This window comes from Genypterus blacodes, unplaced genomic scaffold, assembly GCF_046128005.1.
Source record: "Genypterus blacodes isolate CSIRO-AG114 ecotype Tasmania unplaced genomic scaffold, CSIRO-AGI_Gbla_v1 ptg000042l_1, whole genome shotgun sequence".
In the NCBI taxonomy this organism is placed as follows: Eukaryota; Metazoa; Chordata; class Actinopteri; order Ophidiiformes; family Ophidiidae; genus Genypterus; species Genypterus blacodes.
The window spans coordinates 58,798-82,567 of NW_027466855.1; the positions used below are offsets into that span (position 1 = coordinate 58,798).

At 47.7% G+C, this 23,770-nt stretch overlaps 1 protein-coding gene across 2 annotated transcripts in view; it reads right to left on the reverse strand.

Annotated features, from left to right (window-relative positions):
• nbas (NBAS subunit of NRZ tethering complex) overlaps positions 1-23,770 on the reverse strand; it is a 99,311-nt gene that overhangs the window by 50,734 nt on the left and 24,807 nt on the right. For both annotated transcript variants that reach the window (XM_076148717.1, XM_076148715.1), the window contains exons 22-37: positions 22,380-22,466; positions 21,682-21,835; positions 18,705-18,890; positions 16,688-16,861; positions 14,837-14,970; positions 12,372-12,434; positions 10,813-10,935; positions 10,614-10,716; positions 10,383-10,460; positions 10,132-10,286; positions 7,809-7,921; positions 6,617-6,730; positions 3,634-3,747; positions 2,198-2,355; positions 1,612-1,695; positions 171-347 (exon numbers count right to left, since the gene is read on the reverse strand). In XM_076148717.1, coding sequence (XP_076004832.1) covers positions 171-347; positions 1,612-1,695; positions 2,198-2,355; positions 3,634-3,747; positions 6,617-6,730; positions 7,809-7,921; positions 10,132-10,286; positions 10,383-10,460; positions 10,614-10,716; positions 10,813-10,935; positions 12,372-12,434; positions 14,837-14,970; positions 16,688-16,861; positions 18,705-18,890; positions 21,682-21,835; positions 22,380-22,466 — 2,017 coding nt within the window. The remainder of the gene's footprint in view (positions 1-170; positions 348-1,611; positions 1,696-2,197; positions 2,356-3,633; positions 3,748-6,616; positions 6,731-7,808; positions 7,922-10,131; positions 10,287-10,382; positions 10,461-10,613; positions 10,717-10,812; positions 10,936-12,371; positions 12,435-14,836; positions 14,971-16,687; positions 16,862-18,704; positions 18,891-21,681; positions 21,836-22,379; positions 22,467-23,770) is intronic.

The window sequence follows — 23,770 nt, forward strand, 5'->3', positions numbered from 1 at the left end:
TTGTTTTTGGATAAAGCCTATGATGTGTGAGAGCTGGTGTGTGAGATACGGGCGCACATGTTGACATGCGACTGCCCCCGAGGCAACGAGCAACAATACATCCTCAGGTAATTAACGCCGATCCATTTTTAATCAATTTGAGCTCCTCTGCTAATCAAAAGTGTTCTTACATGCAGCGGGCGAAGGCGGTTGAGCGAATCCTTCCACCAGCGGTGGTCGCTGACTTTGGTGAGCACAGCCTTGGTGGTCAGGCCGGTGGTGGTCAGAACCTCCATGGTCTTGGCCGTGGTCCTGTGCAGCAGAGCCCCGGCCGTCCCCACAGGCGAGCCCACAGAGGGAGCAAAGTCCTGGGGCCAAACGGACGGGTGACAGCCGAGACAGGACAGAAATATGACAGCGTTATTAAGATGCTCTCTGTGTGTGTGTGTGTGTGTGTGACACGTCTCTGCAGTGGAGATACAACACAGGTCTCACCAGCTCACATTCACAGAGCTGCACACTTCTTCTTCTTTTTGCAAATTAAACAGCAATATTAGAGCAGTTGTGTGAAAGCTCACACATCTGTGTTATAATGGAAGATGAAAGTTGGAAGTGAACGGAGTTAAATAAGAGCTGGGCTTTGTGCCTTTGTAACACTTTTAGACTGCTTAGGAAATGAGCTGATGTGCATTCAGGCAGCAGAGAAGCTCCCAGCTCTGAGACCGTCTGTGCCAAACCTGACAAAGATATATTGATATGCTAAGATGGTGTCCAGCACATTCACATACACAGGATGTGATAGGAAATGGCTTCTTATTCTTCTGACTAATATGATCACGCGTGATCTATCAGTTTAGAAATCACTTCACTCACATTCATTCACATTTCCCCGACCCTTGAGCCAAACAAACATAAATTCACTCATTGTGCATTCAATTCAAAAAAAGGAACAAGAACTCCACAATTGATAAAAAAAAAGTTTAGCTCCATTCACTCAAGTGAAAGTTAGAATGTAATGGAGCGTTAGAAACAGGCGGCACTGTACGGTGAATTGTGGTTATTGAACAATTGGAGAACAGAATTTAAAACCCACATTTCCAGAGCCAGTGAGCTGCTGCCAAATCATCTGGCTCCTTTCATCAATACTTGATTTAACAGGAGCGTGAGGTTGGGAAGAATGAAAGGGACACACACACACACACACACACAAACACACACACACAGAAACATCACGCACGTAAACACAATCAGGCAGAAATATACATGCAAAATGATTCTGAACATCAATAACCATAAAGTGACAATGCGGAGCTTGGAAATGAGCAAACATCCGCACACGCACACGCGCACGCACACGCACACGCACACGCACACACACACACACACACACACACACACACATACACACACACACACACAGGCGATGGGGGTGCACGAGTCGTGAAACATTAACATCCACATTAAGGCCTCGTAAAAGCCGGCGGTGCTGCGGGGCCGCATGAGGGAGGCATAAATAAACCACCAGGGCTGAACAACCTGAGCACAAGATTTACACCTCATCAAATATAGAGTGAGAGGAAAACACACGCAAACAAAAGGAGAAGACACGCCCACACACGCCCACACACACACCTTGAGAGCCTCAGTGTCGTCGGCCTCTGGTCCACCCTGGGTCGTCGCAGGCTCCATCTGATAGTTCACCGCCTGGTACAGCACCTGGAGGACGAGCGGAGACGGTTGTTATTCTATTGTGCTTGAAACCGCGGCAACCTGACAGGTAAGAAAAGAGTTAGCGGTGAATGTGAAACGGCATGAAACATTTATGACTTTGACTTTAGGACGCCATTCCAGTCAAACGGGAATATAAATAGTTGAACAGAAACCCAGAGCGTCTTCACGTCGTTTCATCTCTTACGCTCTTATGCTTAATTGCTCAAAAAAGAGATTATTTAACCTTCTGGAAGTCGGAGCAGAAGTTAATTTTGGGCCTTGTGAATACATTTAGAGAGAAAGAATCAGATTTGTGCTGCGGGACAAACGGGCTTCCTTTCATATCAGATCAAAGGTTGAGGGTTAGAGGTCTTTTACCTGTCCAGACTTCTAACTTAATAACACTTCTTCTTGTTTGGTTCAGACTTGTGCGGTATGAAATGGAGGCTGCAGTGTGTGTGTGTGTGTGTGTGTGTGTGTGTGTGTGTGTGTTTTGCAGAGCGGTGACCTGAGTCTGCAGGTCGCTGGAGGCAGCCAGGAGGGCGTGGATGATGTCGGGGGGACAGTGGGTGAGCGAGAAGGCCAGCAGCTCCTGCCGAGCCCCGAGGTCGCCGTAGCCCTCGCACTGTCCCAACAGACTGCACACATCCCACGCCGCGCTGTAACCTGGGGAGAGAAGGAGAAGAAGAGGAGGAGGAGGAACAGGAGGGCGTTGAGGTGAGGAGGAAACAAAATATACAACAGTCTTCATCGTTGTAGAAGAGGTCTCCTCAGAGCAGAGGGAGATATTAAGGCACATTTAAATCAGAGCCAGCTTTCCTAATGAGGGGATTGCGCAACGGGGTGCAATTACACTGATCAGACATCTTCCTCACAATCCAGAAAGGAAGCAGAAACCTCAGATCCATCTCCTTAATTACATCCCGCTGCAGTCAAAAAGGCGGAGAACACTGCTCATTTCCTCACACCTTCATCAACGCTGTGATGAAGACGAAGGGTCAGGGAGATTCTGTTCACTTTCATTTACTGAAATTCATTTCTTCTGCGCTGTGATATGAAAAAATCTTCCGCCTCCTGTGGGACGGTTCCGGGCTGGTTTCACAGTGTTTGGACGGCGTTCTCTTTGTTCTGCCGCTGCTGGGACGTACATCAGACGCAACGCCGCTGGACCTCGGCGAGAACGCCTATGGAGCCCACCGAACAAAATCCATCCACAAAAAATGAAAAGAAGCTCTTAACAAAGCCGACACGCAACAACCGGAGGAGACACGGCTTGAATTCTAAGGGAAATGTCTCTCTGTTTTGAACTCCTCTTATCCACGTTGCACTGCCTCAGTTTAAGTTTGATCCTTTGAGGAGAGACGGTGAGAAGCCTAAAGTCACAGCAAACCACAACCAGCAAGGAGCACAAACACAAACTAACCACCGTGGCCAGGTCTGGATCTGTGGTTACAACCCACAAAAGAGCGCTAGTGGCGTTAATTACATCTGACAGAAACAAATGACATGAAGTGTGCTACGTGCTGAGGGACTGGACTTCATGTGGGTTCAGTGCCCTCCATGGAAAACATGGAAGACAGAATTCCATCTTTTTTCTTTGCCAAGTCCCTATTTTTGGTCTTTTTCTGTAGTTTCAGCCTGCAGAACTTCACCGTTGGGTTCTGGAGTGTATGTGTGTGTGTGTGTGTTTCTGTCCAAAGTTTTGTGCTCCTTGTTGTTTGTTTGACACTTTTTTGACACAATTAAAGGACTCAAGGCAGTTTACCATGTTATACTGTTATGAGACTAAAGTTTGTCGTCTTCAATGCAGTGGCTTCTTCATTGCAACCATAGATTATGTGTTGGGATATTGACTGATTGTGCAGGAAGATAAGAGTGTGTTGTACAACCAGTATCATCATCACAGTGGAAGTTGGAGAGGTGTGAAAGCTACACACTGAGTACCTGCAGCCATGAGGTCCTGACAGTGGATGTAGGAGGCCTTGAAGTCCAGACACTGGAGAGCTTGATCTGCTAGCAAGGTCAGCACTTGGCCTTTACGCATGGATTCGTCATCTCCTAGACAGACACAAACACGCACACACACACACGCATAAACAAGCATAACAGTGAATTTTGAAAATGACCTTCCAATCTTGAGAAATGAGTTTCCCCGCCTCATCTCATAATCCTGCCCCATCACGTCCAACATCTGGCTTAATAAATCACTTATTAAATCTCCATCTGACCACTTTCACTCACACAAACAAGCTCAAGGTTGGAGTGTAAGGACGGCGAGATGTATTAGCGGCACACCAGACGAGGGCCCGAGACTAAATATTAATCTGTGTCTGCCCTAAATGAGGTCATCGCCATTCCTGCTCACCTCAAAGAGGAAAAACTCATGAATCAGAAATATGTTTCCACTTTCAACCGACACAACAACAACAACAACAACAACAACAAACTTTGGATTTCCATGTTTGCATTAGTGAGATTTGTACGAGTATTAACATTCTGACTGCGGCTCCAGACAGACTTTGATCTCTGCCTAATCAATCAATAAACAAAAAGGTGCAGACGAGACGATCAAAAGAAGCGGGGGCAGAAACAGCAAACCTGTACACGGAACATCAAAGTGTGTGTGTGTGTGTGTGTGTGTGTGTGTGTGTGTGTGTGTGTGTGTGTGTGTGTGTGTGTGTGTGTGTGTGTGTGTGTGTGTGTGTGTGTGTGTGTGTGTGTGTGTGTGTGTGTGTGTGTGCGCGCGTGTGCGTGTGTGATGGAGAGATAGAAATGTGGTGTTCACTGCCAGGACGGAAGAGGTGTTGGTCAAATTTGTTCAGGGTGAACGGTGTTTGCAAAAGCTGTCAAGACCTCAATATAGAGGAGGCTTGTGTGTCTTTGTGTGTGTGTGTGTGTGTGTGTGTGTGTGTGTGTGTGTGTGTGTGTTCCTTGAGTTGTTTTAGACCAAATGTTTTGATAGCAACCTTCCAGCAGCTCTGAATCAGACATCTTGGACATTGAATGAAACCCTTAAGTCTTCCTTCATGGCCCAACCACAGGAAATGAAGAAACAGTGTAAAATGTCAGAAAAACCAAAACAAAAGTATCATTTTAATTCTCTTTATATGATAATTACACCTTAAATCAAACAGAAATGAGATTTCTTCCCTCTCACAGTGAGACTGACTGATTTATGGAGCTTTCCTGTAGACGGAGGCAAAGGTACCAGACCCTGAGGGTTTCTAGGCGGTGTGCTGGTGATACCTGCATTAAATATTCACCACAGAGCCCCGCAGCTGTGTGCCCTTCAAAAGCTTCCACCTGCATTTATTTATTTAAAAATTTGTTTATTCCTCTTATCGTCTCCCTTTTTTCCCTGAAACCACACAGCGAGCGCTGCCTGCCGACTGGATTTCAGCAGCAGAGAAGGAGAAATGCCACAAGGCCAGTTAGCAGGTTTCCTTCAGCAAAGTGACAGGCCTCAGAGTAAAGTGACAGAGCAGTCACGCTCACGGAAACTTCAGAGGGGAGAGAAGAGAGACGGAGAGACAGAGAGATCATGTCCCTAAAAGAGAGAAAAGAGGAAACAAATGCTGAAATAGAGAGATGGGGAGGAAAGAGAGACAGATGAGTGCCGTCTGCTGTGTTTCTGTCATATGGGAGGAAGAAAAGGAGGAGGATGACACCTGGATGCTTCCCACAGGGTTTCTCATCAATGTGCAGGAGCGCTGGGAGGCTTGGATGGATGTGGAGAGGCAGGATCTCTACATTTTTAAGGCTGTGTCAATTGCATTGCATTTTAACTTCATTACTGTGTTTACCAATCGGGAGCCGTTGGAGTTTTGGCCGTTCTGTTCACAAAAACACATAAATCCCATTTGTCCCATCTGGAATCCGCACTGTGAGGCTGATGTGAGCACTTCTATTAAGTCATCAGTTTGTGCTTATAGTAAATCCCAGCATTAATCCAGGTGTGTGTGGGCAGAGGTGATTAGGGAATCTGGCCTAGGGAGGAACAACCAGGGCGACAGAGAATGGAGCCAAGATAGGATGTGAGAGTGTGTAGGCTGTTTGTTGGATTTTATGAAAAATCTGAAAATGTTGTATTTCTAGTTTCCCCTCTGTGTGCATTTAGAGGTAAAACAGTAAAGTAAAGCCTGTGCTTTGCTCCAATGTAGCCGTTACATCCTGAGCCTCTCTGTGCTCCTCAGAGTGGTAATGACGAGTCAGCGCCAGGTTGTTCTTTGGCCAGGCGGCCTCAACAGAGGAGGAAAGTGACTTTAACTTTGAGGTACCTACATGTAAATCACGATCAACAAAGGCAGGCTGGACAAGCTGGTCATATAAAGTCGAAGACCATTAGCAGCAATGGCGAGCCTCACAAGAGGCCAGAGGATCAATACTGTTTTATCTGTCAGGCTTTGAGGGAGGAGAGGCCAGTAAACACGATTCAAAAGTCTGAATTCTGGGTTAAAGAGAAATAAAAACTGCTAAATTATTTACGCAGCAAAAGGGAATGTTCTGAAAAATCATGATCATCAGCATAGAGGGGGGAATGGAGATGAAGTTACAAAAAATGACCACAATCGCTCTGAGATTCATCAAAATGTCTTCAATGGAAGCAAATCTCTCAGCCTGTCTACACACTCCCATGACACCAACAGGAAAAAACATTTAGAAAGTGCACAAAGTGATCTGTTTGAGGAACAAATGTGAGTGTGTGTGTGTGTGTGTGTAGAAACTCCTCTTGCAAGCTGCAAAAAAGCTCAGAGAGATGAAGTCCCCTCTTAGGTGAGAGCTGTCACTGCCTCCATTACTTTACGTGGGAAGAAACCTCGCGAGCTTTGTGCCATCCAAAGATTAAAGTCGAAACTGGTTCAGAAACAAAATTCCAAAGGAGTTGGCGTGTGGGTTTGTGCGAGTGTGTGTGCGTGTGTGTGCCTACCTGCCACTCGCAGGAGGGAGGCCAGGTTCAGGAGCGTGGCCGACTGCTTGTAGGCGGTGGAGCAGCGGGCGATGCACTCCTCTATGAGAGAGAGACGCTCTGACCGCAGACGAACTGTGAGGGAGAGAGGAGGAGAGGAGAAAGGGGGAGGGGGGGCAAATTGCATACTGTCAAGTTTGTCCATCTTAAGAAAAGTCTGCAGTGCTCAATAATCAGAGCAGATGATGGATGAGGCCGCCATCAATATGTCAGGGAGAATTTCAAAAATCGCTTCTGAGCCTTGAAGTTCACTCCAGGTCACTCTGGCTCATAAATTTGAGTCTGGAATCACCAGAGACTAATGTGAAGTTACAGCCACTGGTGACGCACTGAGCCAGGTCACATTCCCTTCCCACCAATCACGGGCCTGAAGGAGGTATCAGACGTGGGCCCGGCACGGAGACAGAGCCTGAATATACCCGGCTCATCATACACACACTGTAAACACACACAACCACAACGATTCCCTTCCCATATTTTCTTCTAAACTTTGACATGAAACTGAGAGGTTGCGTGTTGAATTCCTCGGCGGGTCGTTGCGCTTTCCGTTTCCCCATGCTGAGGATCTTTATGGATCGGTGATACGTTTAGCAAAGCCTGGAGGGAGTGTATGGAGGATGGAGGCTGGAGTGTGTGAAGCCTGGCCCGAGGCGCCGTGAGAGAGAGAGCCAGCAGAGAGCGTCAGATGGGATTACTGACGCTCTCACGGCTTCACTTCATGCTCACGTGTGTTAACCTGTGACTGAATGAATTTACAGGAATGTGTTTTGTGTTTGTGAATTTATTACTGTGAATGTATGTGTAGGTGTGTGTGTGCCTGCGTCCTTGAGTCAGTAGATACACATAATGCAACACATTGTCGGAGCCGCTGTGACCCTGAGTGACACAAACACAATGATAACACTCTTACAACACACACACACACACACACACACACACACACACACACACACACACACACACACACACACACACACACAGCTGGAATATTTACAGTTTCACTACTAGATTGAGGAAGATTGTCCATTTATGAGGAACCATGTTTTGATTTATACTGGCAAAGAGAACCTCACTTTTAAATAGAAACAAATACATTAAATAGTAAATCTCAGAGCAGAGGCACACTGGAAACAAACTGCCGCCCTCTCTTTACCTTGCAGCGGCAGGATGTTGACGCTGAAGTCTTCCAGCTGACACAGGGCGCTGATGAGGTCCAGCTCCTCCTGGACGGCCGGCGGACAGTCGGCGATCAGCTGCAGACACGTCCTGGAGGCGGAGCGGTTAAGAGTCAGTTAAGATGAGGACAACGTCGGGACCAATCAGAGCAGCCACTGCCAGTTTAGTCAATAACTTCTGCTCCTGGCGACAAAAGCTTCTAAAACTTTCTTGTTTCTCTTTTCTTTCCCCCGCCCTCAACGCTGGCGGTTTAGTTTGGATGGCAGACGAGTGCCACAGCGGATGACACCATAGTTAACAGACTCGGGCCGTCACACGCTGTACTCTGCAAAGCACGGTTGATGCGTCCAAACTCTCAGCCAGATTGCCGCTCCTGGCAGGATGGAGAGGTTTGTCCTGCCGAACGAGGGCAGAGGAAAGACCGGGGACGGGCGAACGAGGACGTGTTGATTATACACTCGCGCTGTGAAGTACCTGCAGGCCTGCGTGTGTGTGTGTGTGTATGATGCCTCAGAAAAGCTGATGCTGGTGGAACAACACAAATTTGCTTTCAAGAGTCACTTATTTGCAGATGCATATTTTCTGCTGTAAACACACACACACACACATATACCAACACAAGCATTTGTGTAACAGCCACCAACATAACAACAAAGGAGAGACTTGCTCTCTTTTGACCACAGCAAACTGTGCGGGAAGGCGGCGAGCAGCAGCGCGCCTCCGTCCTTCTCTCCGCCTCCATTTGCATTTCATTTCCTCTCCGACTCTCACCTGCTGTTCTTATAAGGTCTTGAAGTGAGTCTCGGTAAATCAGCCGCAAAACAAAATGAATTGCTCTTGGCTCCAGTCTGCCTCCTTCCCTCTCCTTCCCCCCCGTCTCCCCCCTGCTTAATATTTATTGAAACGCCGGCTGAAGGAACAAAGCAGCAGAGGCGGTGAGACATTTAAACAACTTCTAACAGGCGTATGGAATAGGCAACAAGAAGAAGAAATAAAGGAGCCGTATTACACAAAAACGCTTCTTTCCCCTCGCGCCTCTCGTACATAATCCGGCCCCACCGTGTCCGTAACGACCCGGGAAATGTGAAATGATGAAACCCTCTGGACACGTCGGGACCCCCAGTCCCCCCTCCTCCTCTTTCATAGCCGCTTTTGGATTAGGAGGAAATATCGTGTCGCGATTCACTAAACTCAAATTCAGCCCATGCAGATAAAACACTTAGTGGCTGTCGTCGTGTCATTCGGCGAGAGACACTCAAGCTCATTTGCATGCCGCCAACGCCCACAACCCAAACAACAACACACACACACTCTGGAAGGTGTGGATTTCTACGGCAACAAGCTTGAACAAGCTCTATTTACTGAGCAAAGAGTCGGATTCTTAATGGGTCATTTAAGGCCGGAGAAGTTTCTTTTAAAAAGTAAAGATGGCTCGGAAAGCTCCTGGCGTTAAGCTGCAATAACCTTTGAATATATAGCATAAGGAACTAAAACTGTATTGTTGCGGGTGTTGTAAATAAAAGCCTGGAACGTCTCATTTAAGATGGTGGCATGCTCGCCCGTTTCCTGTTTATCTCGTCCGTCCACAGCGTCTCTGCCGCGGCGCGATTAGCCCGCTAGTTGCTGGGGTTCCCTGTGCTATTTTCAGCGTCATCTCTTTGTCCTTGTACAAACTCTCTTCGCTTTGGGGGCCACTACCCGACGCAGGCAGGTGCTGTGTGTGTGTGTGTGTGTGTGTGTGTGTGTGTGAGTGTGTAGATGTCTTTGTCATTTAGAACAGAGCATTAAACGTGTGTGTCTGTGGCGCAGCTTCTAAGGACGGCGGCGACACGGACGATTCATAACAAAGTGACAGACGCTACTTTATGTCTGATTATTCCACATTTACACGTAAACACACACGCCCAGACACACGCACACACACCCACTGTGGGAGGGTTACAATGGATGATGTTGTCCAAGTGTGTGTGTGTGTGTGTGTGTGAGGGGCTCTGTATTTGTTGCTATAAATGAATGACGACCCAATTACTGTCCCAATTCCCCACTAGGAGCAGACGGTAAGGTTACACATCCACCAAAACCCCCTGTGTAGGATCTTACTCTAGTAACACACACACACACACACACACACACACACACACACACACACACACACACACACACACACACACACACACACACACACACACACACACACACACACACACACACACACACACACACACACACACACACACACACACCATAAACTAAGTGTGCCACGTCGTAGACCCCCTCCCCTTCCTCATCCCTCTCCTCACCTCGCCAGATTCATGCAGGGGTCCGTCAGCGTGGAGGAGGAGTTAAAGTATTCTCTGGCGGAGGCTAACACCAGCTCCACGCTCTTGTCGTAGGCCACCCTCAGAGCGTGACCTTTGCCCCGGAAGGACAAGCTGACGGGGACGTCCTGGCCGACCTGCGAGGGGTCAATTCAAACCCGCAGCAGCAGGAGGGTCAGAATTCCTGGTTCCAATGTTTGGTTTTGCGCTTTACGAGTGATTTGTCCACGTACCTTTGAGCAGTGCATGAGCTGCCCGGCCAAGCGGATGTTCTCCATGCGGCTGGAACACAGCAGCGACTCCACAAACACCTGGAACCATGATGAAAAGGAGATTGTGAACTGTAGGAGTCTTTTTATCTCTAAATTCAGCGTGAAATGTGCATCCTTCTTCATGCATTTTGGTCGTTTCTAGTGTAAGGTTGGCCAGGGATGGACGCTTTCTTCTTCTGCATTCTGCATTACCTGGTGACACGTTTCCGGGTTCAAACAAGTGTAAACGTTCTGCTGCATGTCCAGCAGATCCTGCAGGAGACCTTTCCACACAGACTCACTGACCGGAGGATTTCTGGAGAAACACAAATGCACCATATGGACAGTCTGTAAGTGTATGTATGTACGTGCGTGGACGTGTGTGTATTTGTGTGTGTGTGTGTGTCCGTACTTGCGCCCGGTGTGGCGGCACAGTTTAACCATCAGCTGGTTGGCTTCCTCCTCGCTGTTCTGGCTGCTCCTCACATAGGAGATGGGCTTCTGCAGGCCGTGCTTCTCCAGTATCTCCCCCACGCTGTCGAGTACGAGAGCGGAACGCAAGCATACATTAAATATGAGAGCGGCAGGAAGTCCTTTAATCATACAAACACAGACGGGAAACTAGACGGCTGGGGAGCCACAGTATTACCAGAGCACAGAGGTGAAAGACAGAAGACGTGTAAACTCTGAGCTGTTTGTCATGTTGGCAGCAGAGGTTCTTCTGTCACAGAGCAGAAGGTGCAAGCGTGGAGCGAAACTCGAGAGTGCCATGATAAAACGCACACAGAGGAGACGGCGCCTCTTTGTAAGCGTTTTCACTGTTGGAGCGTTTGTGTGTGTGAGTGTGTGTGTGTAGGAGCGTATGAACGTTGGCAGGCTCATATGACAGAGAGACAGAGTGTGTGTGTGTGTGTGTGTGTGTGTGTATTGGCGTGGGATTAGCATGGCTTCTCCAGTCTCAACAGGGTCGTGCCGCTACAGATGTTCATTCTCTGCAGCAACTCATTACCATGGCAAACAGGTGCCTGCTTGTGTATGTATGCTGCATGTGTGTGTGTATGTGTGTGTGAGCAAAGGACAGGGACAGACGACAAGCCCTATTAGTCACAACTGTGTGTAGTATATGTGCTGGAGTGCATATGTGCGTGTAGGAGGCGTGTCTGCATGTTTCCCCCACGCGCAGCAGACCAGCCAGCAGCTAAAAACAGCTTTCATTCTGGAGCCTGTGAGAGGAGACACTTTGGTATTTATTGTGATCCATCTGTGTGTGTGTTTGCGTGTCAAAATCCCTCTGCACAAGCTACACATGTACATGCGTTGCAGCCTCCCCCGGGGTGTGTTTGCGCTCCGACGTGTAAATATATATGCATCTGTCTGCAAAGGCCAACGTGGAAATGGGCTTTCCTGCTGCTGCCGCTGCTTCCACATCCATATTCCCTTTCCCTTCAGGCTCCCTCGCTCCCTCTCTCCCTCCCTCCTTCATCCTTCTCTTTCTCACTTCCTTCTCGTCACCTCTCTGCGAGTTCACCCTGAGGAGAGGGGAGGGAGTGAGAGATGGTGAAAGACGGAGTGAGAGACACACGGAGGTGATTTTAAGCTGTCACAGCGAAAGAGCCGGAGGCCGTCTGATTACCATGGGACACGCTGTGGTCCTTTGATAGCGTGTGTGTGTGTGCGTATGTGTGTGTGTCTGCGCATGTGCACCGACATCTCCTCCCTCTCTTTCGCGGCGCTATCCATCAGGCCCATAACAGGGGGAAGGGACGTTAATTAGCGAGGCTACAAAGCTAAGGTTTCCCTAGAAATTCAGTGCTAATCACCCAACTGCAGGGCTGATGTCGTGTGTGTGTGTGTGTGTGTGTGTGTGGGTAAGTGTGTCTGTTTGTGAATGCCTGAGAACAGAGATGTAAGGATGGAGAGTGAGTGAGTGAGTGAGTGAGTGAGTGAGTGAGTGAGTGAGTGAGTGAGTACCTGAGATGCTTCTCAAGTCGGTCCACCTGATCATGTAGAGAACAGGTGACATCTGTCTCTGACCTGTGAGTGGATAAAGCAAAAACAGAGAAGCATATAGACACAGAGAGAGAGAGAGAGAGACACAGACAGACAGACAGACAGACAGACAGACAGACAGAGACACAGAGAGACAGAAAACGAGAGAGAGAGAGATGCAGTTTACTTCATTTTCATTTTCCCAAAAAACCTATTTGAAGTGGAACACTAGAGTAGTAACATTTTTGCTCTAACTCTACACCGTGCATTGTGTGTGTATGTGTGTGCGTGTGTGTGTGTGTAATGTTCACTACAATGGGGTTTGTACTGATTCCACACTAAAAATAAAACCCCATGATGCTTTGCCTTGAGGCAAAGGATTCTGGGTCAGGCTGGGATGTCCCCCAGTAGAGTGCTGACCCTGATGAAACAACCTTGTGTGTTTAAGTCAGCCTGCATGCATGTGTGTGTGTGTGTGTGTGTGTGTGTGTGTGTGTGTGTGTGTGTGTGTGTGTGTGTGTGCGGGTGTGCGTGTGTGCGTGTGTGCGTGTGTGCGGGTGTGCGGGTGTGCGTGTGTGCGTGTGTGCGGGTGTGTGTGTGTGGGTGTGTGTGTGTGTGGGTGTGTGTGTGTGCCTTTGTTTATGAACACTCTCTGCTTCCTCCACATTATGTCAATCTGTCAATGTTTTTCTTTGCATCTTTTCTATTACTCTTCCCTCTTCCCTCTCTCTCTCTCTATCTCTCTCTTTCTCTCTCGCTCATCCCCTGCTTGTTTCTGCAGTGCCGCCCCTCTCTGAGTGGATGCACATCACATTATTCTGCGCAGATTTAGACCCAATTAAACTGTCTCACACAAATTTAGAAAATTGGGTTGAAACTACTAAGTCATGGCTTCTGTCCCCACTCAGAAATATGGAATATCCAAAGCTGCAGAGGCAATTTCACTGCTGTGAAAAATAAAGACATTGAAGCTTCTGCAGCATAATGCAGAGGCCGTAGAAGAGACGGCGGTCTCACACGGTTGATTATAGTGGCCGAGCGAGAGATGAATATCTGCTCTATACAGCCGCACGGTTAGTGAGGCTCAGACACGTTAAAGTTAAACTGTGTTACTGAATGACGCCGTCCGGCATTACATTTCTTACATTGAAGAGGCAATATAAGAATAGGAAGTTCATGGTGCCTCACACGTTCATTTATTCTACGAGTTACGGTGGCGTCTCCAGCCCCGCTGCGGCCATTTCTAATCTCTATTCATCAGGCGTCAACTGTGTCTCAAAAAATGCATCAAATATGCATTTTAATCGCGTTTCTCCATCTTGAAAATTCCTCATGGAAATCTAATCCAACTCAATGAAGCGCGTCAGGTTGAATGGGACAAGGTCTGACACATGTGAGCGGCTGATGATGATGATGATGATGATGATGGTGATGAGGTTTGCATGCCCCTCAGTTGATCCTGAGGCAATGACACCTTCAGCGTTTACACTGAGCTCCTTGTCGTTCCCGTTACTCGTATCTTCACTGCTGGACCTACACGTTAAAGCATCGGCTCTCCACTCTTGTTAGTCTGAAGGTCTGAAGCAGCTCACCATATCTTCCATTGAATGGTTTGGGGCTGTGCTGTGCTGCAGTGGAATTACTTTGCCAGTTTTTATACAGTATATAATTTGTTGAATTGTGTTCAACAAAAGGTGTCGTTGCTAAGAGGGGAGAGAAGGAGAGAACGGCTCCATTTCACTCAAATGAAAATCGGAAATGAGGCACTGGAAATAGCAAAAGTAACTCATTTTAGTACCTTAAAGCAATTCCATTATACCTGCCGTTCTCTCTTCTTCTTGCCGTATATATGAAATGTATCTTTGTTTTACTTCATTGGTTTATGTGTCGGGAACCATGGATGACATTCAATTGCATCGGATTCACACACACACAAAATATAAAATATAAAATATAAAATTAAATTCAATCTTTCTTCTGTCCATTCTTCGTATATATATTCTGTTCAAAATGAAACAAATGACAAAGAATAGAAATGGGCTGCAGCCAGGAATGGGAGGAAGGAGAAAATACTGTCGCCGCTGCCCTTGTGTCTCATTTGAGTTACGCAAGTGTGAAAGGAGAGAGGAGAGAAGCAGAAACAAAGGGAGCAAAGGGAGGGCGATAGAAACAGAGGTAGCAGTTAGGCTTATTGATGGGTCCTGGGAGAGTGGTGAAAGGAAAGGAAGGGAGAGGAAGGGAAAGAGGCAGGTCGTATTCCTGGAGAAGATTTCAAAGGACGCATGTCTCGTTATCCCTCAGATCCCAAGTGATTTAATCTACATGCATTTCTGCAATTAACAAGAATGTATCTTGCTATTTGAAAATGTAAGTGAGCGTGAACGTGTCTCTTCAAGGTTGTGTGTGTGTGTGTGTGTGTGTGTTTGTGTGTGTGTGTGTGTTCTAACCCATAGCCCCTCTGCGGCAGACACTCCAGGATGTCATAACAGAGGCTGAGCTGGTCATCTCTCTCACAGCTGTAGATGCACTCAAGAGCGACGGACATCAGCTGGTCTGGGTCCCCGATGATCTTCTGCTGGCACTGCACGAAGAGTAGGAGGAGGAGGAAGAGAGGAGAAAATCAATCAATTCAGAGGAAAAATCAATAACAATAGCAGGAGCAATGTTTACACTGTAATTTCCTTTACTTGACTGTGAAAGACCCCAGCATTAATGTTGCAGCCCCATTTAGCAACGTCTGAGTGAAAAGGTGCTGCTTGTCCCCGGGGTACCCCAGGGTTCAATGTTCAGACCCCTTCTCTTTTCAATATGGACCAACTCACTCGCACGCGCCATCGTTGGCTCACACGTCTTCTCGTCCCGACCCTACGCTGACGACAGCCAGCTCTTACTGACCTTCCTGTCAGAAGCCTGCATGGTAAGCGGCACGCAGCCTCACTTAGACCTCAGCGTGGATGAACGGCACCTCTCAGCATTAACTTATCTAAAGACTGAGCTCCTTGTCATTCCGGCCGATCCCTCACGTCCGGCTACCAATCAGCATCCGGCCTCGGCTCCTCGCGAGTCGTTCCCACAAAGTCTGCATGGGTGTCAAAATTGATAACCAACTAACCTTCAAAGAACACGATGCTTCAGTCTCTCGGCCGTGTAGATCTGCGCCGTATTCGGGAAAATGATACCCTACCTGTCAAAGAATGCAGCCGGGCGGATGGTGCGGGCTCCCGTCATCTCGCGCCTCGACTGCCGCAACGCCTTACTGGCAGGCCGACCGACATGTACATTCAAAACCTGCTAATGATGCAGGATGCGGCGGCTTGTTTGGTCATCACGCAGCCCACAAACAACACACGCAATGAGAAACCAAACAGTCGTTGCAAAGAGTCCCTATTGGACTTTCAAATACTGTTAAAGACGCAGTTCTATTCACCGAAAACCTTCACACCTAATGACTGCTGTAACAATTGCCTATATATATATATGTGTGTGTGTGTATTTTAAAAAAGCTCTCCATCTCTGCCCACTCTACTCCACTCTCTGCCTCTTGGCACCTGTGTCCTGTCTGACTACAACTTCAGCTTCATGGCTCTGACTCCTGCTGTTCTCTCCTGACTGGATCCGTGCGTGCGTACGTTGGGTTTTAATCTCATATTCCGGATAAAAGCGTCCGCAAGTGAGTAAATGTAAATGTAGACCCAAAAAACAAAAAACAAAAAGCAGCTAGTGCTCGAATTTTACGTGTTTGGAATTCATACTTTTTTATAAATGCTTAATTCATTAGAAAAACATTATCTGTCAGCTAACTGATTGATCATGTTGCCTCGCTTTATTGATCATCTTTTATCCCTCATCCTGTCAGAGTAAAAAGCTGCTATGTAAACATTGCTTGAATGTATGCTGGTGTGATCCTGTAGCCTGTTTGAATGCACTTCACTTTCTTTCTATTTACCTCTCTCTGTGTGTGTGTGTGTGTGTGTGTGTGTGTGTGTGTGTGTGTGTGTGTGTGTGTGTGTGTGTGTGTGTGTGTGTGTGTGTGTGTGTGTGTGTTCCATGTTCCCTAATAGCCGGCTGAGCTGTCCTTGACAATGCCCTTATGGGGTTATAAATATGGCATGTACCACACTGGACCTGACATCTTGCAAACAGCCTAAGAAGAAATGTGTGTGCGCGTGTGTGTATGTGTGAGAGAGAGTGTGCGTGTGTTTTATTTTGCTGTCACTCCTCTTATGGGTAGCCAAGTGTAACGTGGCGTCACTTCTATGCTTGTGCGTGCGTGCGTGCGTGCGTGTCTCAGTACTCACGTCAGGTTTGGAGTGCTGGAAGATAATGAGGGGTGAGGAGAGGTCTTGCTGGGCGAGGCTGATCAAGTAGGCGTTGAGCAGAGCTTGAGCGGCGCCCTCTGTCTGCCTCTCGCAGCGGTGCAGGAACGGCACCATCCACTGGAAGGCGTCCTTGACGTAGCGCTCTGGCCTGGACTGGAGGGGGAAACACGTTTGGTTAGGAGGCACTCAGCATCATGCGCTTTCACCTGTAGAAGTTACATAGTGACATACTTACTATACAGGTGCAGCTCAATAAATCAGAATATTGAGGAAAAGGTCATTTATTTCAGTAAACTCATATATTATAGATTCTTTACACACAAAGTGAAATATTTCAAGCCTTTATTTGTTTTAATGTTGATGATTCTGTCTTACAGCTCATGAAAACCCCCAAACTCAGTCTCTCAGAAATGTTAATATAGTGATAAAGTTCCATCTAGTATCCTCACAGTGTCTCACTCTAATCAGCTCATTAACTCAAATCACCTGCTGAGGTTTCCTGAGCCTTTCCATTGTCTCTCAGTCTGGTTCAGTAGGAGACACAATCATGGAGAAGACACCAGATTCTACTTTACTGAGCTGCACCTGTTTGACTTTACCTCCTTATGGAAAATGTATAATAAAAGATAGTATTACAAAGAATAAAATAGGCAATATGTTGAAAAGCTTGAGGTGTTTTATGGCCGTGCTTGGTGCATTGTAGCGAGCGAACAGAGAAGCTGAGCAATCCGCCAAGAAATACATTCAATGTTCACCATTGAGTTTCTTATCGCTTTCGAGGGCTTTTGATACGATGCGAGACAAAACTGTTCCATCTGACAAAAAACAATGGCACAAAGAAGCAGACAGAATAAAGACAAGGCCAGAAATACACTTTAACTCGTGATTAAAGCGTAACTCTGGGGTTTTTCGGCTGTGGCACAAACTTTCCAAAAAGCGCTAGAGCGAGCAGAATGCACAACCGTTTTTATAACAATCGATTGAAGACTCACTTTCCCTCTGCGGCTCTCAGTATGACTCAGGCGTCCAACCCACTAGCTCCCAAACGGGCTTCGTCTTTGAAGAATTCTGAAGGCCGTTTGTAATTTCTCTATTTAACTCCAGTGGAAGTATTTTGTCTTGAGGAGCTGAGACAGGATTGGTTGCACTCAGTCGTCATATTGCAGATATGAGCCCAACCGTATCGCTAAAACTCAGAGGATATTCTGATGATCAATGCAACGTGGCAGGCTCACGTGTTCGCCGATGTGCTGTGCGTCTGATACAAAAAGGCAAAGAGAAACATTTAATCTAGATTGAGGCACACACGCACACTTGCACACGTGGTCCGTGGGGAGAACCAGTCAAACGGCATGTGTTAGTGTAGTCAACAACGTTTGCTGGCTGTCTGCCTGTGTGGCAGATCTTACTCGCAGTGGTCCTCGCTGGCTAAAGCTGGCACTTATTAGCTACAGTTTAGTGGACGGCTTGAAATCTGTCCTCCGAGGGGACTTGTGAGTGCAGCACCTGGCGCACACGGGCTTTTATAAACACTGGTGTACCGTGGCTGTTGGAGGGAAACGTTGTGTTTGGTGCATATTCCCAGTTTGCTCTTCATCGATGGAACAGGAGGACAAAAAGCTTCTGTGCGCTCAGACACAATACTCTGATCGAAAAAGGGATTGTTACTGTCATTGTTAATATCACTGAATGGGATTGTGGTGGCTGAGAGAAGGATCTGGTTATATTTGGACTTTATCGAGCTTCCTACAGTACATTTGTTTAAGAAAGCAAAGGGAAAACCAGCAGAATCTCTACACAATAGCGGTTTTACCCTCATTTGTGTATTTATTAGTAAGCAGGAGATCCACAAATCCAATTTAAAATGTGTTGAAAGGAAGGCGATGAGTCAAGGACAAAGCAACATCTAATTTTTTTTTACATTTTTATCTTGTTTATGAATGAATCTGAGGCAGAGAGGCCGAAAGCCGACGGGAAGTCTGGACAATCCACTTACGTTGTTCATGAGCAGAGAGAGCTTGTCGATGTGGCTGAGCTGCTGCAGGTCTCGCAGCGTCAGACTCAGTTCACAGGAGGTCTCGTACACCAGGGTTTCCATGGTGACCAGGTCGTCGCACAGGACCTCCAGGCCCGGGATCTCCCGCTCCTTCCCCAGACGCACCAGGGACAGAGCACAGTCCACCTGAGGGATGGACGGGGGGGAAACATGAGTGTGCAGCACCTCTCCCAGGTAACCTCAACTTGTGCACAACATCAACATCATCATCATCATCGTCATCGTCGCAATAACCAACCAATGCACAACCCGGCTCACCCTTCAATCATTGCTCATATCCAATCATTAAGGCTCTAACAATAAAACTGTGAGGCTTTGGGCTCCCGGCCAGCGTGATCGATACGGTTCCATCCAGAAGAGCAACCAATCAATACCAAAGACCACCTATGAGCTGGCAGCACGCCCGGCCAATCGATGCTCAGCCACCTGTGGATGGACATTGGTAGCCGATCGATAGCAGATGCCGCCGGGCCCTGTAGTGATGATTGCTTTCTCTGCACCTTGTAGAGAAGCACAACTCTTTAGCGCGGCGGTCACACGAAGGAGAGCGTGCACACACTCACTCTCTCTCTTTTACACACACACACATATAGATATATATATAGGGTCTGCAGCCGTGTCATCTTTAGGTTAGCAGCAAAGGGCGCACAAATAAGCACAATAAGAACCCAAATCACCTGCAGTCGGAAGCAATTAAGACTCAACACGACAGAGGAGTCTATTGATCCAGCTGTGAATAAAGATGCTCTCTCTCCGTCCGCTCCATCCCTTCGCTCGTTCTTCCCTTCCCTGCTCTCCGGAGATGGATTCCCCCCGGGCTAACCGCAGACAATTCAGATGTTAAAATCTCACACTTTTTAATTACGCCCCCGCCTCCACACCCTCCCTCAGTCTCCGGGCTGGAACGCCACTTGTATCGCCCGTCTTCCCTTTCTCCCTGTCCCCCTCTCTCTCTCTCTCTCTCTGTGTCTCTCTCTCTCCGTCTGTGTGTGTGTGTGCCATCTCCCTCTCATCTCCACCTCACAAGAGTTCAGTTTAATTTTCCAATTCAATTTCATCACTCTTTGTCTCCTCGCCCAGGCCCCGTCTCAATCCCTTCTCTCACCACTCCCGAACCTAATTTTCACATTTTCTGCCTCTGCTATGTTCAAATTTCATCATCCTTTCCGTCTTTCCTCCTCTCTCCCTCTCCCTTCCTCACATCCAGTGTGGATGAACTCCCTGTCTGGACCCTTTTACTTTATCCTGCTGTCGATCGCTTCTCCAATTTTGTGCTATTTTGTGCGTCAATAGCGTTTCAAGCAACACTTTTCTTTAATATCCTTTATATCTGCCCTTTCACCTCCTTACAGCAGGTGATTTGTCTTCCGTCAGACAGTTCTTTCCTGTGATTGCTTGCTATTCTATCTTATCATCTGTTAGGCCTGTCATCCCCTCTGCTTGTGTTCACGACGCTAAGTAGCAACTCGGCATTTATCTTCCTCTTTTTGTCTTTTAATTCTGCTTCCATTCTTTGCTTTTTTTCTCCCCCACTCATCCTGCCAATCTTTGGCTCTTTCCCGCCGCTCTGTGATGAGTTGAGAACACTCCATTTTCATCTGTGACGGCTCCTTTTAATCAAACCCCATTTCCCTCGATTAAAAGTCCTCTCCCAAGCATAAACACCGACCGGATGAGTGATGGGAGGGAGAGAGAACAAATGAGATGAGGAGATGAGAAGATGTGAAGAGAGAGACGACGCTTTGGCAAACCGTGGCAGACCCTCGTGTCTCTCTGTCATGTCTCTCCGAGTGCACGCGTGTGAAAAAAGGAAAAAAAACAGCGAGGGGACATGAGAGTAAGGGACGGTCCCATGAGGCTGCTGGAACACTGCACGAGTGAGCAGAAGGAGATGAGGTCTAATTAAAAAGAGGAGAAGGGAGAGAATGAGACAAAATGCTGGTTGTGATTTCTCAGGGGTTAACAAAAAAACAGTTTGACACACACACACACACACACACACACACACACACACACACACACACACACACACACACACACACACACACACACACACACACACACACACACACACACACACACACACACACACACACACACACACACACACACACACACACACTTGGGTTCTCTCTCTCGATGATGAAAGGCAAGAGTCCATACTTGTCTTATAAATAAATACCAACGGACCCCCAGATCAGTCTCCGGCTCTCTCCAACTTATCAGCCGAATGAAACAGAAGAAGTGGCTAGAGTGCGAGGCCTAGTTCCATCCTCTGGGCAAAGAGGAAGGACCGTGGCAACCTTGATCCATCACGCCATGGGGACGGCGTGCGCGGACAGACTGGGCAACCCCCCCCCCACATCCCCCCCATGGCCAGATACATCCCATTACACCACTAAACAAGTCCCATCAAGTCCCATTTTGCCGCAAGCATTAGAACGCAGATGACAGAAGCGGTGGATTCTCTTCATTAGAAGCCCATATGGCAAATATGATAATGACTGTCATCCACGGGATCAAAGTGACCTTGACTGATGGGAGCTGGCAACGTCTACTTTGCAGTATCCCGGCTCATTCTGCGGTGTCACATTTTTCTACCTCAATCAGGGGAAAAGTGTGCGGCGGCAATTACCCTCCCACTTGCCAGCTGCCTATTATCCCTTTTTTGCGGCCCTGCGTTTTGTTCCCATCGAGCAGCCGCTTTCACCCCTGCACAGGAAACTAAACAGAATGTCCTCCTCAATCATCTATGGAGTCGTCCTCATCTGCGAGGGCTGCTGCGATGCGTAAGATGGACGAAAATGAAGACTTGAGTAACGCCAATTTGTCGCCGTGGCAGCCGGCAGTCTGATTATTTTGATTTGGTACAAAAGGCCTCATTTCTAAGGCGTCAGCGGGCGGGTCGGCGCCGTACCTGTCTGGAGCAGGAATCGATATCCTGGGCTCGGCTCTGGTACCAGTCGGTCAGCAGCTGGACGGAGGGCGTGGCGGCGCGAAACCTCAGCAGCTCTGGGACCTCTTCGTAGAGGAAGGCGTCGTCGTCGCGTGAGCTCTGGTCCAGGACCACTCTGAGACGAGGAGGAGGAGGAGGAGGAGGAGGAGGAGGAGGGGCGGCGAGAGAGGTGAAAGGAGGAGTTGGACAATTGGGAGCAGGGGGAAATTATGGGGAAGAAGAAGAAGAAGAGAGGAGCAGCAGGCAAGAGAGGAAAACAGGAAGAGTGATCAGTGTGTGGCCGATCACAGCGTGTCCCAGTAGGAACCATTCATCCTGCATTTCCTGGCAGTCCAGAGTGAAATAATGACTCCACACCAAAGAGCAATAAAAGAAACCTGCTAAATAAAATGGTAATTTGAAGCCGGCCATCGTACAGAAGCTGGCAAATGGCACAAATTGGCTACTTGCTACCCGCCTGTATTGTTATGGTTCTATTTAACATTTGGATAATGGGTTGTCCTCCTTCGTGACGCCAACACAAGCATCTGTCCTGTATGGACTGTGGCTTTTAATAGTGCCATACTACACAAGTCTGTGGGTGTAGAGAGAGTTTATGATCACAATAGAGCTCCTTAATACGAGAGTTCTGCCAGTGTGTGTGTGGTGTGTGTGTTTACCTGCACTCCTCCACTTCACACCAGTCCATGTCTCTGTGTCTCCGCTCGTCCCACAGAATCAAAACCAGCTCACCGCTGTCGTCCAGGCTGAAGGGACAAAGAGACAAAGAAATGAAGCAGAGGGAGGGAAAAAAGAAGGGGAAATAAAGTTCCCTGCCACTAATATTAGAACATGAAGCCAAGAAATGACCCCCCACCCACACACACACAGACACACACCAACCTAACCCCCTAACTATGCCTGATAAATCAGCAGAGACATTAACCATCTTAAACTATGAACGGCCATAAACAAAAAAGAGGGAGCACCATATGGGAAATGGACAGAGTAGAGCAAACCAAACAAAGAAAAGTGGGGGGAAAAACAGATAAACAAGTCAGGAACTTTGAGTGTGTGTGTGTGTGTGTGTGTGTGTGTGTGTGTGTGTGTGTGTGTGTGTGTGTGAGTGTGTGTGTGTCGTGCCTCGGTTGTATATATGTAGTAAGGAGTTTTATTTTCTAAATGCCACATTGCTTTACTCTTCAGCGTGACAGCGACTGAGGGAGATAAATGGGCAACACGCCAGAGACTCGGGGCGCACACACACACGCATGCAAACACGCACACACACACACACACGCAGAGAGATGCCGCGTGAACAAAACCTCTCCTGTTATTCCAGGATGAATGCATTTCTTCCGGGTTATCTATTTGTCTGTAGACAGGAAAATATGTAAGCGTGGCTGTAAAACCCAAGGAGATAGAGGCGGCAACAAATCATCTGCAGCTCCGGTAAAGACGGTGCTCATATACGCACGGCTGCAGCTTTTAAACATGGCCATCAATTTTAACCCGGCAACAAAATACATAAGAGGGTTTGGGGCAGGAGATGTGATTTATAAAACCATCTTGGGTTTGTGTTTTTGAAGCAAAACTGGGGTTTGATCCATCAGGATTGGAACATTTGGGGCGACAGAGATGGAGAAGTGTCGCCTCTGAATCAAACCAGAAGCTCAACTTCCATTCTGCCTCCTCTCCCTGCTTCATTAAAAGGGAGTCAGCTTAGAGGATGGAAAGTAAATATTGGTGTGAGACTTTGGTATTGATGGCGGGAATTGATTATTCCACGCCAGCTCCCCTAATCTACTTCACATCAGCCTGAGAGAGGCGGCGTGACGACCAAGATGCAAAACAAACTCGGGAGCTGGTGTGTCGGTTTATTCCTCACTTCCACTGCGCAAAACCTTTTCAACACTACAATCGGGAATTTCCAAGGGAGGGGAATTTGCGCATCCTTCTCGCCTAGCAACCAAACAGATGGCTCCGACTGCCGCCTTCTGCTGCAGTGTTCCAGAGCGACTCTGTCGGAGCAGCCAGTTTGGTTGGTGCTCGCAGGCCGGGAGAAAATAGG